Here is a 17,137-nt window from a genome sequence, read left to right on the forward strand (position 1 = left end):
AGTTACACACTGAAATGTTCTCACACCTTCACAACCTTCTTGTCCAGTGTCTTGCCCGCAAGTGTCCATTCTTCATGCAAGAGCCAGCAGGCCATTTGGCCCACGGGGATGGAATCATAGCTGAGCTCAATCTTCTCCACACACACACACACACACACACACACACACACACACACACTTGAGCAATGGTGCAGCAGGGAGGGATTCAAATTCCTGGGGCATTGGAACCGGTTCTGGGGGAGGTGGGACCAGTACAATCCGGACGGTCTGCACCTGGGCAGAATCGGAACCAATGTCCTCGGGGGAGTGTTTGCTAGTGCTGTGGGGGAGGAGTTAAACTAATATGGCAGGGGGATGGGAACCAATGCAGGGAGACAGAGGGAAACAAAAAGGAGGCAAAAACAAAAGACAGGAAGGAGATGAGGAAAAGTGGAGGGCAGAGAAACCCAAGGCAAAGAACAAAAAGGGCCATTGTACAGCAAAATTCTAAAAGGACAGAGGGTGTTAAAAAAACAAGCCTAAAGGCTTTGTGTCTTAATGCAAGGAGTATCCGCAATAAGGTGGATGAATTAACTGTGCAAATAGATGTTAACAAATATGATGTGATTGGGATTACGGAGATGTGGCTCCAGGATGATCAGGGCTGGGAACTCAACATCCAGGGGTATTCAACATTCAGGAAGGATAGAATAAAAGGAAAAGGAGGTGGGGTAGCATTGCTGGTTAAGGAGGAGATTAAGGCAATAGTTAGGAAGGACATTAGCTTGGATGATGTGGAATCTATATGGGTAGAGCTGCAGAACACCAAAGGGCAAAAAACGTTAGTGGGAGTTGTGTACAGACCTCCAAACAGTAGTAGTGATGTTGGGGAGGGCATCAAACAGGAAATTAGGGGTGCGTGCAATAAAGGTGCAGCAGTTATAATGGGTGACTTTAATATGCACATAGATTGGGCTAACCAAACTGGAAGCAATACGGTGGAGGAGGATTTTCTGGAGTGCATAAGGGATGGTTTTTTTAGACCAATATGTCGAGGAACCAACTAGGGGGGAGGCCATCTTAGACTGGGTGTTATGTAATGAGAGAGGATTAATTAGCAATCTCGTTGTGCGAAGCCCCTTGGGGAAGAGTGACCATAATATGGTGGAATTCTGCATTGGGATGGAGAATGAAACAGTTAATTCAGAGACCATGGTCCAGAACTTAAAGAAGGGTAACTTTGAAGGTATGAGGCGTCAATTGGCTGGGATGGATTGGCGAATGATACTTAAGGGGTTGACTGTGGATGGGCAATGGCAGACATTTAGAGACCGCATGGATGAACTACAACAATTGTACATTCCTGTCTGGCGTAAAAATAAAAAAGGGAAGGTGGCTCAACCGTGGCTATCAAGGGAAATTAGGGATAGTATTAAAGCCAAGGAAGTGGCATACAAATTGGCCAGAAATAGCAGCGAACCTGGGGACTGGGAGAAATTTAGAACTCAGCAGAGGAGGACAAAGGGTTTGATTAGGGCAGGGAAAATGGAGTATGAGAAGCAGCTTGCAGGGAACATTAAGACGGATTGCAAAAGTTTCTATAGATATGTAAAGAGAAAAAGGTTAGTAAAGACAAACGTAGGTCCCCTGCAGTCAGAATCAGGGGAAGTCATAACGGGGAACAAAGAAATGGCGGACCAATTGAACAAGTACTTTGGTTCGGTATTCACGAAGGAGGACACGAACAACCTTCCGGTTATAAAAGGGGTCGGGGGGTCTAGTAAGGAGGAGGAACTGAGGGAAATCTTTATTAGCCGGGAAATTGTGTTGGGGAAATTGATGGGATTGAAGGCCGATAAATCCCCAGGGCCTGATGGACTGCATCCCAGAGTACTTAAGGAGGTGGCCTTGGAAATAATGGATGCGTTGACAGTCATTTTCCTACATTCCATTGACTCTGGATCAGTTCCTATGGAGTGGAGGGTAGCCAATGTAACCCCACTTTTTAAAAAAGGAGGGAGAGAGAAAACAGGGAATTATCGACCGGTCAGCCTGACATCGGTAGTGGGTAAAATGATGGAATCAATTATTAAGGATGTCATAGCAGTGCATTTGGAAAGAGGTGACATGATAGGTCCAAGTCAGCATGGATTTGTGAAAGGGAAATCATGCTTGACAAATCTTCTGGAATTTTTTGAGGATGTTTCCAGTAGAGTGGATAAGGGAGAACCAGTTGATGTGGTATATTTGGACTTTCAGAAGGCGTTCGACAAGGTCCCACACAAGAGATTGATGTGCAAAGTTAGAGCACATGGGATTGGGGGTAGTGTACTGACATGGATTGAGAACTGGTTGTCAGACAGGAAGCAAAGAGTAGGAGTAAATGGGTACTTTTCAGAATGGCAGGCAGTGACTAGTGGGGTACCGCAAGGTTCTGTGCTGGGGCCCCAGCTGTTTACACTGTACATTAATGATTTAGATGAGGGGATTAAATGTAGTATCTCCAAATTTGCGGATGACACTAAGTTGGGTGGCAGTGTGAGCTGCGAGGAGGATGCTGTGAGGCTGCAGAGCGACTTGGATAGGTTAGGTGAGTGGGCAAATGCATGGCAGATGAAGTATAATGTGGATAAATGTGAGGTTATCCACTTTGGTGGTAAAAACAGAGAGACAGACTATTATCTGAATGGTGACAGATTAGAAAAAGGGGAGGTGCAAAGAGACCTGGGTGTCATGGTACATCAGTCATTGAAGGTTGGCATGCAGATGCAGCAGGCGGTTAAGAAAGCAAATGGCATGTTGGCCTTCATAGCGAGGGGATTTGAGTACAGGGGCAGGGAGGTGTTGCTACAGTTGTACAGGGCATTGGTGAGGCCACACCTGGAGTATTGTGTACAGTTTTGGTCTCCTAACCTGAGGAAGGACATTCTTGCTATTGAGGGAGTGCAGCGAAGGTTCACCAGACTGATTCCCGGGATGGCGGGACTGACCTATCAAGAAAGACTGGATCAACTGGGCTTGTATTCACTGGAGTTCAGAAGAATGAGAGGGGACCTCATAGAAACATTTAAAATTCTGACGGGGTTAGACAGGTTAGATGCAGGAAGAATGTTCCCAATGTTGGGGAAGTCCAGAACCAGAGGTCACAGTCTAAGGATAAGGGGTAAGCCATTTAGGACCGAGATGCGGAGGAACTTCTTCACCCAGAGAGTGGTGAACCTGTGGAATTCTCTACCACAGAAAGTTGTTGAGGCCAATTCACTAAATATATTCAAAAAGGAGTTAGATGAGGTCCTTACTACTAGGGGGATCAAGGGGTATGGCGAGAAAGCAGGAATGGGGTACTGAAGTTGAATGTTCAGCCATGAACTCATTGAATGGCGGTGCAGGCTAGAAGGGCCGAATGGCCTACTCCTGCACCTATTTTCTATGTTTCTATGTTTCACACACACACACTTTTCGGCCTAGGTCACTGGATAACTATCTGGATTTTCTCCCCCAGCTGCTGAGGTCAATTATAAAACCTGACTGCTGCCCCCGCTGAAATTGGTAGTTTTCTTTTTAACCATTGAATAGACACAAATTCCATGCCACCCCATGCCCCCACCTTGAGTCTTCCCAGACCATGGGCAAACTGAGGGCAGATGAGCTATTCCTAGGCTTCTGCCTATACTGCTGTAAGTCAGCCAATCAGTGGCGCATGAGAGAACATAAGAAATAGGAGCAGAAGTAGGCCTGGTGTACTCCACTTTCCGCCCTATCCACATATTCCTCAATTCCCTTGTGTCCAAAAATCTATCGATCTCAGTCTTGAATATACTTAACGACTGAGCATCCACAGCTCTCTGGGGTAAAGAATTCCAACAATTCACAACCGTGAAAAAATGTCTCCTCATCTCAGTCCTAAACGGCCGACCCCTTATCCTGAGACTATGACCCCTAGTTCTAGACTCTCCAGCCATAGGATTACTGAGGATAAACGGCACAGAAACTGTCCATTTGCCCAACCAGTCCATGCTGGCGTTTATGCGCCACTCGAGCCTTCTCCTGTCTTTCCTCATCTAAATCTATCAGCGTAACCCTATATTCCCTTCTCCCTCATATGCTTTTCTAGCCTCCCTTTAAAAGCATCTATACTATTTGTTTCAAGCACTCCCTGCGGTAGTGAGTTCCACATTCTCACCACTCTTTGGGTAAAGAAGTTTCTTCTGAATTCCCTATTGGATTTCTTGGTGACTATCTTATATTGATGGCCTCTAGTTATGCTCTTCCCCACAAGTGGAAACATTCGCTCTGTATCCACTCTATCAAAACCAACCAGCGGAAACAGTCTCTCAGCATCTACCTTGTCAAGTGCTCTAATAATTTTATACGTTTCAATGAGGTCACCTCTCATTCTTCTAAACTCTAGAGACTATGGGCCCAAGTTTCGGGCCGCGCCTAGAACGGCGCAGCCCCGACCTGGACGCCCGTTTTTCGCGCCACAAAGTGCGCCTAAAAAAAACTTCCAGATTCTCCGGCTCCCTGCTGGTCCTCTGGCCCTCGGCGCAGCGCAGCACGAGCTGTAGGGGGCGGAGCCAGGTCCCTGCGCCGAAAACAGTGCCGGGACCTCTGCACATGCGCGCTACAGTGGGCGCGCATGTGCAGTAGCTCCAGGCGCCCAAAACTGTGTGGGAGGGGCCCGAAGCATGAAGCCCCTAGCCCTGGCCGAATGGCCTCACTGGGGCTGTGTGCATAAGGCTCCTCCCACGGCCAGCTCCTGCTTCCTCCCGACCTGACTCGACTCCCACTCCCCCGCCCCCGGACCGGACCCGACCGCGACACCGACCCGACTCCCGCTTCCCCCCACCCCCCGCCCCCGGACTGGACCGGACCGGACCCGAACCGAACCGACCGACCTCCCACCACCCTCTCCCCCGACCCGATGCGCGCTCCCAACCAACCCCCCCCCGGATCGGACCCGACCCGACCCGACCCGACCCATGCTCCCGCCCGCACCCCACCCCACCCCCCGGACCGACACCGACCCGCGCCCGGACCCGACCCAACGCCACCGATCTGTAAATCTGGTGCTGGGGACGGGTCCTGCCCGAAGTCTTGGGCCCGGCCCGTTCAGTCTTCCCCCCCACTCCCCCCCTGGATTCCCCCCACCCCTTCTCCTTTCTCCCCCCCCTTCTCCTTTCCCCTCCTTCTCCTTTCCCCCCCTTCTCCTTTCCCCCCCTTCCCCCTCTCCCTCCCCTTCCCCTTCTCCCCCCCTTCCCTTTCCCCCCTTCTCCTTTCCCCCCTTCTCCTTTCCCCCCTTCTCCTTCCCCCCCTTCTTCTTTCCCCCCTTCTCCTTCCCCCTTCTCCTTCCCCCCTTCTCCTTCCCCCCTTCTCCTTCCCCCCTTCTCCTTCCCCCCCTTCTCCTTCCCCCCCTTCTCCTTTCCCCCCTTCTCCTTCCCCCCTTCTCCTTCCCCCCCTTCTCCTTCCCCTCTTCTCCTTCCCCCCCTTTCACCTTCCCCTCCTCCCCCCTGCTTCCCCCCTTCCCCTCCTCCCCCTTCCCCTCTTCCCCTCCTCCCCCTTCCCCTTCTCCCCTTCCCCTTCTCTCCCCCCCCTTCCCCTTCTCTCCCCCTTCCCCTTCTCTCCTCCCCTTCCCCCTCTCCTCCTCCCTTCTCTCCCCCTGCTTCTCTCCCCCCCTTCTCCCCCCTCCCCGCCTTCTCCCCTTCTCCCCCTTCCCCTCTGCCTCCCTCCCTCCCCACCCCCTGCCCCCCCTCTCTCTCTCTACCCCCCTCCTCCCCCTCCCCTCACTGTCGGAAACACAGACACCGACAGACAGAGAGTGAGAGACACACACAGACAGACAGACAGAGAGATAGAGACACTGACAGAGACACACTGTGGGGGGGCATCCCAGCACGCTGTTGGAGGGCTCCCGGTGCTGCAGTCGGTAAGTAGAAAATGTTTTATTTATTGATTTAAAAAAAAATTATTCCTTATTAATTTTTTTTGATTGATTTATTGGTTGATTTATTGATGTTTTTATCATTTATTATTGATGATGGCTCTTTATTTGTAAAACTGAAGTGTTTAATGTTTGTAAACTTCCCTTTAAACCCCCCCCCCCCCATTGCCTACACCTGATTTGTAACCTACGCCTGATTTTCTAAAGTGTAGACAAGGTTTTTTCGAACGTACAAAAATCTTTACTTACTCCATTCTAAGTTAGTTTGGAGTAAGTTTTCACTGGCGAAACTTTGAAAACAGGCATAAGTGGCCGGACACGTCCCCTTTTGAAAAATAAATTCTGTTCCAAAGTGAAACTGTTCTAATTGACTAGAACTGGAGCAAACTAAATGCCGAGAATTCGAATTTCTAAGATACTCCGTTCTACACCAGTTGCTCCAAAAAATCAGGAGCAACTGAGGCCGAAACTTGGGCCCTATAGACCTAGTCTACTCAATCTCTCCTCATAGGACACACCTTTATACCAGAAGGTTGTTGTCCCCATTCCAGTAATTTGAGCGCAAAATCTAGGCTGATACTCCAGTGCAGCTGCGCTGTCAGAGATGCCGTCTTTCCGATGAAACATTAAACTGAAGCCTTATTTACCCTTGGAGATGGACATAACGTATCCCATGGCACTATTTTGAAGAAGAGCAGTGGAGTTCTCGCCAATATCCTGGCCAATATTTATCCCTCAACCAACGTCACTAAAAACAAAAAACAGATTTGATCATTATCACATTGCTGTTTGTGGGATCTTGCTGTGCCATAATTGGCTGCCACATTTCTTACATTATCACAGTGACTCCACTTCAAAAAGTACTTAATTGGGTGTAAAGCTCTTTGGGATCCCGAGGTTCTGAAAGGGACTATATAAATGCAAGTTTTTCTTTCTCTTACTAAAGCCAAATGGTAGAAGACCTATTGTAGGATGTCATCTGGCGTCACTTGAGCTACACACTGTAGGGAGTACAACTCCAGTGTGGTATGCAGCTGAGTTTAAAAGGTGCTCGGGAGTTCTGATGCCTCTCTGGGCACTTTCTAAACTTATTGTAGGATATTTTATAATGCTTTGAACAAGCATTTTAACAATAAAATATAGCTGCCAGGACAGCAGAGCTATACAGGTGCATGTATGCACAGAGCGCCACCTAGTGACTGGAGTGTGATTCACAGCCAGGGACAGTGTGTAATAGAACTCCGTGTTGCCAGCAGCAGCCACCAGTCTTAAACTGATACTGTATACTACAGTAATTAGTATTGTGATTTATATTTAATACAGGGTACTGCATTGACCATCAAGAATGGTACTTTGAAATAAACCGTAAAATGCTAGAAACACACAGATGATCCATCAACAGCAGAAAGAGAAGACAGGTTACTATTTGCAATGGGACTCTCAGATTAATATTTCTAACACAAGATAATACTATCATTTTACTTTCAAACTCCAGATTTCCAGCACTTTCATTTTTAATTTCAGATTTCTAGCATTCATGATTTCTGTTTTCACAAGATGGGTTTCGATGGAGAAGACCTTTCAGACCATATGAATACTAACCCTACCATACAGTATAACCTGCAACTGAAATAGTCAGGGAACTCAGTTTATGCCCATTTATCTGATTCTATTAAAGTTTTGTCGCTGGGTAGTTTGAGCAGTCAGTGTGCTGGAGCTCCACTGTGTTGCAGGGTGAAATGGTGGGATATCAGCTCAATTATTCCTCCCTCTCCATAGGTTCCCAGTCTCGCGAGTGCTCAGTAAGGAGATGCTGAGTGAATGGAAGCCAGATGTCTCTGTGTGTGGGAGAAGGGAAAATCCAACAGGAAGTCTTTGACATGCCTACTGCTAGATTGCTAAAGAAGAGAAAGAAAGTACTTGCACTTATATAGTTCCTTTCACATTCTCATGATATCCCAAAGTGCTTCACAGCCAATTAAGTACTTTTGAAGTGCAATCACTGTTGTAATTAATGTAGGCAAATGTAGTAACCAATTTGCACACAGCAAAGGTTCCACAAACAGCAATGCAATAATTGACCAGTTAATCTATTTTTAGTGGCGTTGGTTGAGGAATAAATCTTGGCCAGGACACCTGGAGATCTCCCCTGCTCTTTGAATGGCGCCATGGGAACTTTTATATCCAACTGAGAGAGCATATGTTGGTTTAACATCCATCTGAAAGGCGGCACCTCTGACACTGCAGCACTTCCTCAGTACTGCACAGAAGTACCAGCTTAGATTATGTGCTCAAGTTTGTCACTGTGCCAAGGCTGACTCCAGTGGCATTAAATGGTAAGCAGACTTCCCTGCCTTGTATGTCCCAAATCAGCAGTTGGTAAGAAATGTACATGAGTTCATAGGAAGGTACAAAATATTTTAAAATTAGATTTCACGACTAACCAAAGTACTTTGGAATGGTGGATGCACAGAGACACAGGTGAAGGAAGTGGAAGAGATGTTGGATCAGGAAGGACTGGCAGAGATCGCACACAGTGGCCCAAGTGAGCAGGTAGCCTACCTTCTCGTGGAGCGCGCTACACTGCTGGAAAAGTTGGAATCGGCAGAGAGAAAGGTGGATTCAGAGAGTGTCACAGGGAGCATCGGTCAGACACACTTGCAGGTAAGAAACTGTTACAATACCTCCATGACATGTACTTAAATACATAAAACTTTCAGTCATGAGTGATTAAATAGAAAGAAAGACTTGCATTTATATAGCGCCTTTCACGACCACCGGACGTCTCAAAGCGCTTTACAGCCAATGAAGTACTTTTGGAGTGTAGTTACTGTTGTATTAGGAGCTCAGTTTCATTCAAAAGTACTCATTTTGCTCAGTTTTGTAAAACATGTAGTCTTTTGCATAACTGTTTGGTGCCCATGGTATAATTTCCTCCAGTCACCAACAAAATATACAGTGCAAGTACAAAACAGGGAACATTAAAAGAAAAATCTGCCACCATGTATTGCATAATCCAGCTCATTACACTGCAGCTTTGTTTCCTGCTTTGCCTTCTGGCTTCACTGCTTGCTTATTGTAGCTTTGCTACATATTACTGTAGAATGTGGAAGATGGGTCAGTGGAACCACCATTATCTGCCACACTAGAGGGGCCCCCCACTCCCCATGAATAATGGAAATGAACAGGGAAGAAATTCCAATCGATGAAATACAAGTACGCACACTTCACGTACTCGGGCTACATTCCTGTCGCTGCTATTTTTACACAGACCTCGGATTTGCGCTGATGTGTTTTTTACTGTAGGACCTGCTGAATGGGACAGGTAATGGCAAATGACTAAGGAGAGGAAATTGCCCCCTTCTTTAAGGCCCGTTTGAGGCGGTAAAAGGACGGTAAGGCCTTTCCGCCCGAGGGCAGGTGGCGGGGTCGACCCATCCGGAATTGCCCCCGGGCCGGGGCGGCTGGAACAGATGTCCGTCCCGTGTTTCTGCCCCATCCGGCGCACCGACCCCATACTGCCCAGCGCCGAACCCTTTTCAGCCCTGTGGGGAAAATTGCCTCGGGGGAGCGTGGCCGCCAACGGTCGGTGCCCCCAACAGCTTCGCGCGGCTGGAAGCTGCCAGTGGCTGGGTGGTTCGGCTGCCGTTAAAGGGAAAGGCGCATCGCCGTGGCCGCCATTTTGTTTTAATTGTCGGCTGACTCCTGAGTCGGCTCGACAATGGCAGCCGCCAGTTCGGCCGGGCCGCCAAGAGGCAGCCTGGCACCCTCTCTTGGGTGCTGAGTCGCTGGCACAGCCAAACCCCTCCCTGGTGGCCCAGTGGGCTCCATGTAGGTCTCGCGGCGCCCCTCCCCTTTAAGTGAAGGGGAGGGACGTTGCCACGTGCCAGTGCGATGCGGTATGTCCGCGTCGCGCTGACGTCATCATTGCCGTGCTGAGGGACACCGGCCCGCCTCCTACACCGCCTCAAACAGCACCCCAAAGCACTGAGAGGTGGTGCCAAAGTTAAAGAGCTGAATTTTCCGGCTCTTCCCGCCGACTCCCACCGGGTGATGATCATTTGAACAACTATTCGAATTATCCGCTCCAAATGTGGTGGGGGGCAATTTCCAGGCCTAAGCGTTTGTACAAGGGTAAAGGCCAGTAATGAATCCACATTCACCGATTGGTTAGGGAGAGCGGACAGTACTGAAGTTATATTCACTGGCTGTAAAGGGGGAGGGGGTAATAATGGAGCCTGATTGACAGTCTCATGGCGTTTGCTGTTATTGGTGATTTAGTCTCACAAGGTCACAGGTCAGTTTTCTCTTGCTCACAGGTGGAATTGGATCAGATGCGGCAAACCCTGGAAGAGGAGTTGAAACAGCAGCGGGAGTCCATGCAACGCACCAAGGAAACCATGGCCAAGGTAAACTAGTCCTTTACGGGATGCACTGGCTGCTCCATACTCCTGTGTGGGAGTTATATCTTCCCCCTCTTGCCTGGAGTTAAGATGACATTTTTGACTGAAAGAATGAAAACTTTTAATCATTAAATTGAAATAGAAATATTGTGCGAGGGGACTGGGTAGTATAGTGCATCGGACACTTACCTTTGACTTATAAGTTCAAATCCAGTCCAAACTGAAGGGATGAATGTCCGCTTGCTCACTCTGCTGGCTTTAACAGTCCTACTTGAAGCAAGTGTCAATACTTCCTGGTGGATGTGGCCCATAGCATAAAATTGCTCCGAATTCACTACCACCACCACTGCTACTACTAAGTTCCTGTCCCATCATCTCAACAGCGACAATAGGGCCGAAATTCACCACAAGGGACACTAAATTGCCAATCTCACTAATGAATGACTATCATGGTTCGTATATCAAATGGAAAATGTTCACACTGTTGCAGTAGAGGCACTTTTCCGAGGTTAGGCTTGAAGTACATTGTTGGGGCAGTATAGAAGAAGCTTTGTTCTGCATCTGACCAGGTTGTACCTGACCTGTAAGTGCTTGGTGGGAGGGTCTGGAGGGAGCTTAACTCTGCATTTAACCCAAGCGAGCAAGGGTAAAATAGTGAGAAAATGTCCCATGATCAGCATGACTCAGCTTCCTGGAAACATATATGAATTAATAAAGTACTTGCGTTGGACCATGTTTTAATTTTGAAATGCATCATCTTTATTATGATGTTCTCCCCTGGCTCCACTTTTATTTTTATAGTGTATATTGTGGTCTGTTCTGGGAGATTTATTATAGTGCACAAAGCTTTGTTTCCCAATCACTCTGTTGCAATAACATGGAATGTACAGTTGTGGTAGTTGTAGCGATGAAGAGATATGAGAATTAGGGAGTGCTTTTAGAAAAATACACGAATGGCTCTAGACTAAACAAGTCAAAACTCTAGACTAAACAAGCCAGAGGCACACATGGTCACCTAGTCATAGGAAGGGTATTGTTTCTGTTATGGTATAGAGGAGACAAAAGATTAATTTGTTATTGGGAAAATTCCAAGAGTTGGACTGATTTTCTTTGTAAAATACGTTTTCAAGATTATGAAGGGAATTGACATAGTTGAGGCAAATTTTGCTGAACGGTTCTAATACCTGGGGACAGAAGTTAAAAATCAGGAGGTTAGGAGGAAGGGAAGTTAGGCAGAACTTTTAACCCAAGGAATAATAGAGTTGTTGGAAATAATTATCAGGAAAACCATTGAAGTGGACAGTATAATGAGTTCAAGAGTGTAGGAGCAAAAACCTTAATCAGGGGAAAAGTAATTTGGTAAAATTAAAACCTAAAGCAAGAAAGGCTGAGAGAAAGGTTTAATGTGTTCATGGTAGAATAGCTGAATCCCACATTCCAGCAATTAGGCTAAAACATAGAACAACGGGTCTCACAAGGGCTAGGACTAAGGTCAGAGAAATTCTCTGAGGAGATAACACTTCTATGAGCACCCAGAGCTCACAGAAATAATGAACTTGAGGCAGCCATGTTCGAGTCACACGAGATAACAGAAATAAGGCCTCTTTGAAATGAGTACAGCCAGATGTATCTGTCAAGGATACAGTATGAGAGCTAGCCTGGGAACACATTCACAGAAATGTAACACATAACCTATGGGGGCTTTTCCTCAGCAACAGTGGCCATAACTAAATGTACAAATGAAATCATTAGAAATGACCGTAACCAATGAAATTAATGTAACTGTAGTAACCAATGATATTGCTGTAACTGTATGAACCAATGTATTAGTAGCAGGTGGGCGGGGACTGGTGATAAATAACCAATGGAACACTTCCCCGCGTAGTTTCACCATTTTGACTATATTTCGACTGTATAAAATGTAACTGCGTAGCCTGTAGGGGTACTGATGCAACCGGTTCTCCCTTGATTAATCAGGTTTTAATAAACAATTCTTTTCTCTATATATGGACCTTTGTGTCGAGTGTTATATTTTTAATACTCCACAACAAAGAGCGAACTGAATGCGTTTCTGGACAGGGAAGCGATTGATGGTAAAATCAGTTTTAAAAAAAACAGCAAGGGATAGGGCTTGTATTTCTGATAGCTCAGTTGGTAAAGCCAGCATGTAACTGAACTGCTCAGACCAGGACACCACGGACTCAATCTTAGTCTATGCAGAATTAGCTGTTCTCAATTGACAGGAGGTGGTAGAACAATAAAATTGGCTCACCCCCTGAGTCAGGGAGAAAACAAAATCAGCCTTGATTCCCACATCTGACACTATCAAGTGACTCCTGCTGGAAAGTATATGTGCGGGTTTGTATACGCCAGGCGATGTCCGCCTGTTGAACATCCTGTTGACTCTCAGGCCTAGGCTTTTCACCCCCTGCCATCTTGATTGGCACGTCTCCAGTTTGGCACAACCTCCCAAGATGCCCCCTGACCCGAGTTATATTTCTGGGTCCAGAAAGATCTGGGGTGGAAACTTGGTGTGGCAGCAGGAAAAGGAGATATCCAATGAAGGAAAAAAAATCTTCTGAAAATTTTTAAATTTTATTGAGAGCACTTCCTGGGGCCCTCACTGCTGAACTCTGAACATTAGATACTGGGGCCTAACAAGCGTCCAACGTTTGAAGATTGCAGATGGTGGGAAACACGGCGGGCTCTTGTTTCTTCATTTTCATGTAGGTGAACACCAACCAGGCATCCCCAGGTTGCTTTCTACCTCCACCTGCCCCAAGAAGTCAACTGGCAGGGGAGGGGGGGTGGCATGGGGAGGGAAGGCACAAAGTCTAAGCCTCATAAATAATGGCCCTTTGAATGAAATACCAATGGGCAGCTGTGATCCATGTACTCCAGTAGGAGTCAATGCCTTCAGGAGAAAGAAGGGGAAAATTAAAATTCAGACATCGTGTTCCAAACTCAGAAGATAGTATCAATGGCCCAGATTTTGTGGTCAGCAGTGAAGAACTTGAAGAAAGCTGCCCACAATGATCTAGCGATCTCTGTGGCATCGATTTCACCTTTCCCAACGTTAATTTGATTCTGGCACTGTCTAGGTGATCTCTGGCGTCCAGCAACAGTGATGTCATCAAGCAGGCTAAGCAGCCAATCACATTGAAGAACTCTCACAGACAGCAAACCAAGAAGTAAAAAGCACTGATTCAATTCACGTTTAATACATTTTACAGAGAGCAAAATGCAAAATAAAGATTAGGACATACACATGGGATTAAGGTAGAAGATGAAATATCATAAACAAACTTTAATTTTTTTTTTATTATATTAAAACATGGAATTTTTATCATAATAGAAAAATGTAACATTCCACAAATATCAAATTAGTTTTTCAGGGCCAGAGAGATTGTTCAGCAGTAATTATGATTTAGTACGCCATTAAAAACCCTGTTACATTTCATTGAACAAGGCGTAACTTTTTCAGGGGGTTTTCACATCGATATTAGAGTGTAAAAGCTGAAGTTCTCGTCGGTTCAATGATTTCAAAAAGATTGCCATCTGTGGGGGCTTCAACAGTGCGCCCTGTAGAGGAGCAGGGGATCACTTACAGCAACTTCTGGATTTCCGCGTTTAACTCCGCATGTGCAGATGCCAGAAGTTGCTGTTAGTTTCATAAGAACATAAGAACATAAGAATTAGGAACAGGAGTAGGCCATCTAGCCCCTCGAGCCTGCTCCGCCATTCAACAAGATCATGGCTGATCTGGCCGTGGACTCAGCTCCACTTACCCGCCCGCTCCCCATAACCCTTAATTCTCTTATTGGTTAAAAATCTATCTATCTGTGATTTGAATACATTCAATGAGCTAGCCTCAACTGCTTCCTTGGGCAGAGAATTCCACAGATTCACAACCCTCTGGGAGAAGAAATCCCTTCTCAACTCGGTTTTAAATTAACTCCCCCGTATTTTGATGCTGTGCCCCCTAGTTCTAGTCTCCCCGACGAGTGGAAACAACCTCTCTGTCTCTATCTTGTCTATCACTTTCATTATTTTAAATGTTTCTATAAGATCACCCCTCATCCTTCTGAACTCCAACGAGTAAAGACCCAGTCTACTCAATCTATCATCATAAGGTAACCCCCTCATCTCCGGAATCAGCCTAGTGAATCGTCTCTGTACCCTCTCCAAAGCTAGTATATCCTTCCTTAAGTAAGGTGACCAAAACTGCACTCAGTACTCCAGGTGCGGCCTCACCAATACCCTGTACAGTTGCAGCAGGACCTCCCTGCTTTTGTACTCCATTTCTCTCGCAATGAAGGCCAACATTGCATTCGCCTTCCTGATTACCTGCTGCACCTGCAAACTAACTTTTTGGGATTCATGCACAAGGAAATTTTTAAGCCGGTTCACGGACTCCCAGGCCGCCTGCAATTTCTGCGGTCTGGAAGAGTCCGTGTTCCATGTTTTTATGGAATGCACAAGGTTGCAGCCCCTGTTTTATTATTTGAAGGGGCTGCTCCTGAAATTCTGGCTGCACTTCAGTCCCATTCTCCTGATCTTTGGGCACCCTGTGCGGAGGGGAGCGGGTAGGTCCGAAGGCCTCCTCGTAGGACTGCTCCTGGGCACGGCCAAGGGTGCCATCAGCCGGTCCAGGCAGCGGGCGGTCGAGGGGGTCGTTCAACCTGACTGCCTGCCTCTCTTCCGCTCTTACATCCGGTCCAGGGTGTCCTTGGAGATGGAGCACGCGGTGTCCACCGGTACGCTCGCGGCCTTCCGCGAGAGGTGGGCACCGGAGGGACTGGAGTGCATCATCACGCCCGGCAACCAAATTTTAATTTGATTTTACGTTTTTAAGTTTAATTTGTTTTAATTGCCGGTGCTTTTAGTGTCCCCCTCTCCTTTTATAGGGGGCACTGGAAAAAAGGAAAAATTTGATTTTAGTGCCCAAAAAAAAAAAAAAAAAACCAAAAAAAAAAAAGGGCCTTGTAAATGTCTTGTGTGTGTCATCCAGGTCGGGTGGCACGGATACATGTTTTATGTTTTCACAGGTAAACTCAAAAGAGTTTCATGCACAAGGAAATTTTTAAGCCGGTTCACGGACTCCCAGGCCGCCTGCAATTTCTGCGGTCTGGAAGAGTCCGTGTTCCATGTTTTTATGGAATGCACAAGGTTGCAGCCCCTGTTTTATTATTTGAAGGGGCTGCTCCTGAAATTCTGGCTGCACTTCAGTCCCATTCTCCTGATCTTTGGGCACCCTGTGCGGAGGGGAGCGGGTAGGTCCGAAGGCCTCCTCGTAGGACTGCTCCTGGGCACGGCCAAGGGTGCCATCAGCCGGTCCAGGCAGCGGGCGGTCGAGGGGGTCGTTCAACCTGACTGCCTGCCTCTCTTCCGCTCTTACATCCGGTCCAGGGTGTCCTTGGAGATGGAGCACGCGGTGTCCACCAGTACGCTCGCGGCCTTCCGCGAGAGGTGGGCACCGGAGGGACTGGAGTGCATCATCATGCCCAGCAACCAAATTTTAATTTGATTTTACGTTTTTTAAGTTTAATTTGTTTTAATTGCCGGTGCTTTTAATGTCCCCCTTCCCTTTTATAGGGGGCACTGGGAAAATTGTGATTTTAGTGCCCAAAAAAAAAACCAAAAAAAGAAAAACACAAAAAAAAACAAAAAAAAGGGGGAAAAAAAAAGGGCCTTGTAAATGTCTGGAGTGTCACCCAGGTCGGGTGGCACCGTTTAATGTTTTATGTTTTTGCAGGTGAACTCCAAAAAGAGTTTCATGCACAAGGACCTCCAGGTCCCTCTGCACCGCAGCATGTTGTAATTTCTCCCCATTCAAATAATATTCCCCTTTTCTGTTTTTTTTTTCCAAGGTGGATGACCTCACATTTTCCTACATTGTATTCCATCTGCCAAACCTTAGCCCATTCGCTTAACCTATCTAAATCTCTTTGCAGCCTCTCTGTGTCCTCTACACAACCTGTTTTCCCAGTAATCTTTGTGTCATCTGCAAATTTTGTTACACTACACTCTGTCCCCTCTTCCAGGTCATCTATGTATATTGTAAACGGTTGTGGTCCCAGCACACAGTCCCTGTGGCACACCACTAACCACCGATTTCCAACCCGAAAAGGACCCATTTATCCCGACTCTCTGCTTTCTGTTAGCCAGCCAATTCTCGATCCATGCTAATACATTTCCTCTGACTCTGCGTACCTTTATCCTCGGCAGTAATCTTTTGTGTGGCATCTTATCGAATGCCTTTTGGAAATCTAAATACACCACATCCATCTATCCACCTCTATCCACCATGCTCGTTATATCCTCAAAGAATTCCAGTAAATTAGTTAAACATGATTTCCCCTTCATGAATCCATGTTGTGTCTGCTTGATTACACTATTCCTATCTAGATGTTCCGCTATTTCTTCCTTAATGATAGCTTCAAGCATTTTCCCCACTACAGATGTTAAACTAACCGGCCTATTGTTACCTGCCTTTTGTCTGTCCCCTTTTTTAAACAGAGGCGTTACATTAGCTGCTTTCCAATCCGCTGGTACCTCCCCAGAGTCCAGAGAATTTTGGTAGATTATAACGAATGCATCTGCTATAACTTCCGCCATCTCTTTTAATACCCTGGGATGCATTTCATCCGGACCAGGGGACTTGTCTACCTTGAGTCCCATTAGCCTATCCAGCACTACCCCCCTAGTGATAGTGATTATCTCAAGGTCCTCCCTTCCCACATTCCCGTGACCAGCAATTTTTGGCATGGTTTTTGTTTCTTCCACTGTGAAGACCGAAGCAAAATAATTGTTT

General features: G+C 46.8%; 1 protein-coding gene across 2 annotated transcripts in view; it reads left to right on the top strand.

The window, feature by feature from the left end:
• ccdc30 (coiled-coil domain containing 30) overlaps window positions 1-17,137 on the top strand; it is a 178,871-nt gene that overhangs the window by 20,368 nt on the left and 141,366 nt on the right. For both annotated transcript variants that reach the window (XM_070860240.1, XM_070860241.1), the window contains exons 4-5: window positions 8,394-8,584; window positions 10,240-10,329. In XM_070860240.1, coding sequence (XP_070716341.1) covers window positions 8,394-8,584; window positions 10,240-10,329 — 281 coding nt within the window. The remainder of the gene's footprint in view (window positions 1-8,393; window positions 8,585-10,239; window positions 10,330-17,137) is intronic.

Source organism: Pristiophorus japonicus, chromosome 18 (assembly GCF_044704955.1).
Source record: "Pristiophorus japonicus isolate sPriJap1 chromosome 18, sPriJap1.hap1, whole genome shotgun sequence".
NCBI lineage: Eukaryota > Metazoa > Chordata > Chondrichthyes > Pristiophoridae > Pristiophorus > Pristiophorus japonicus.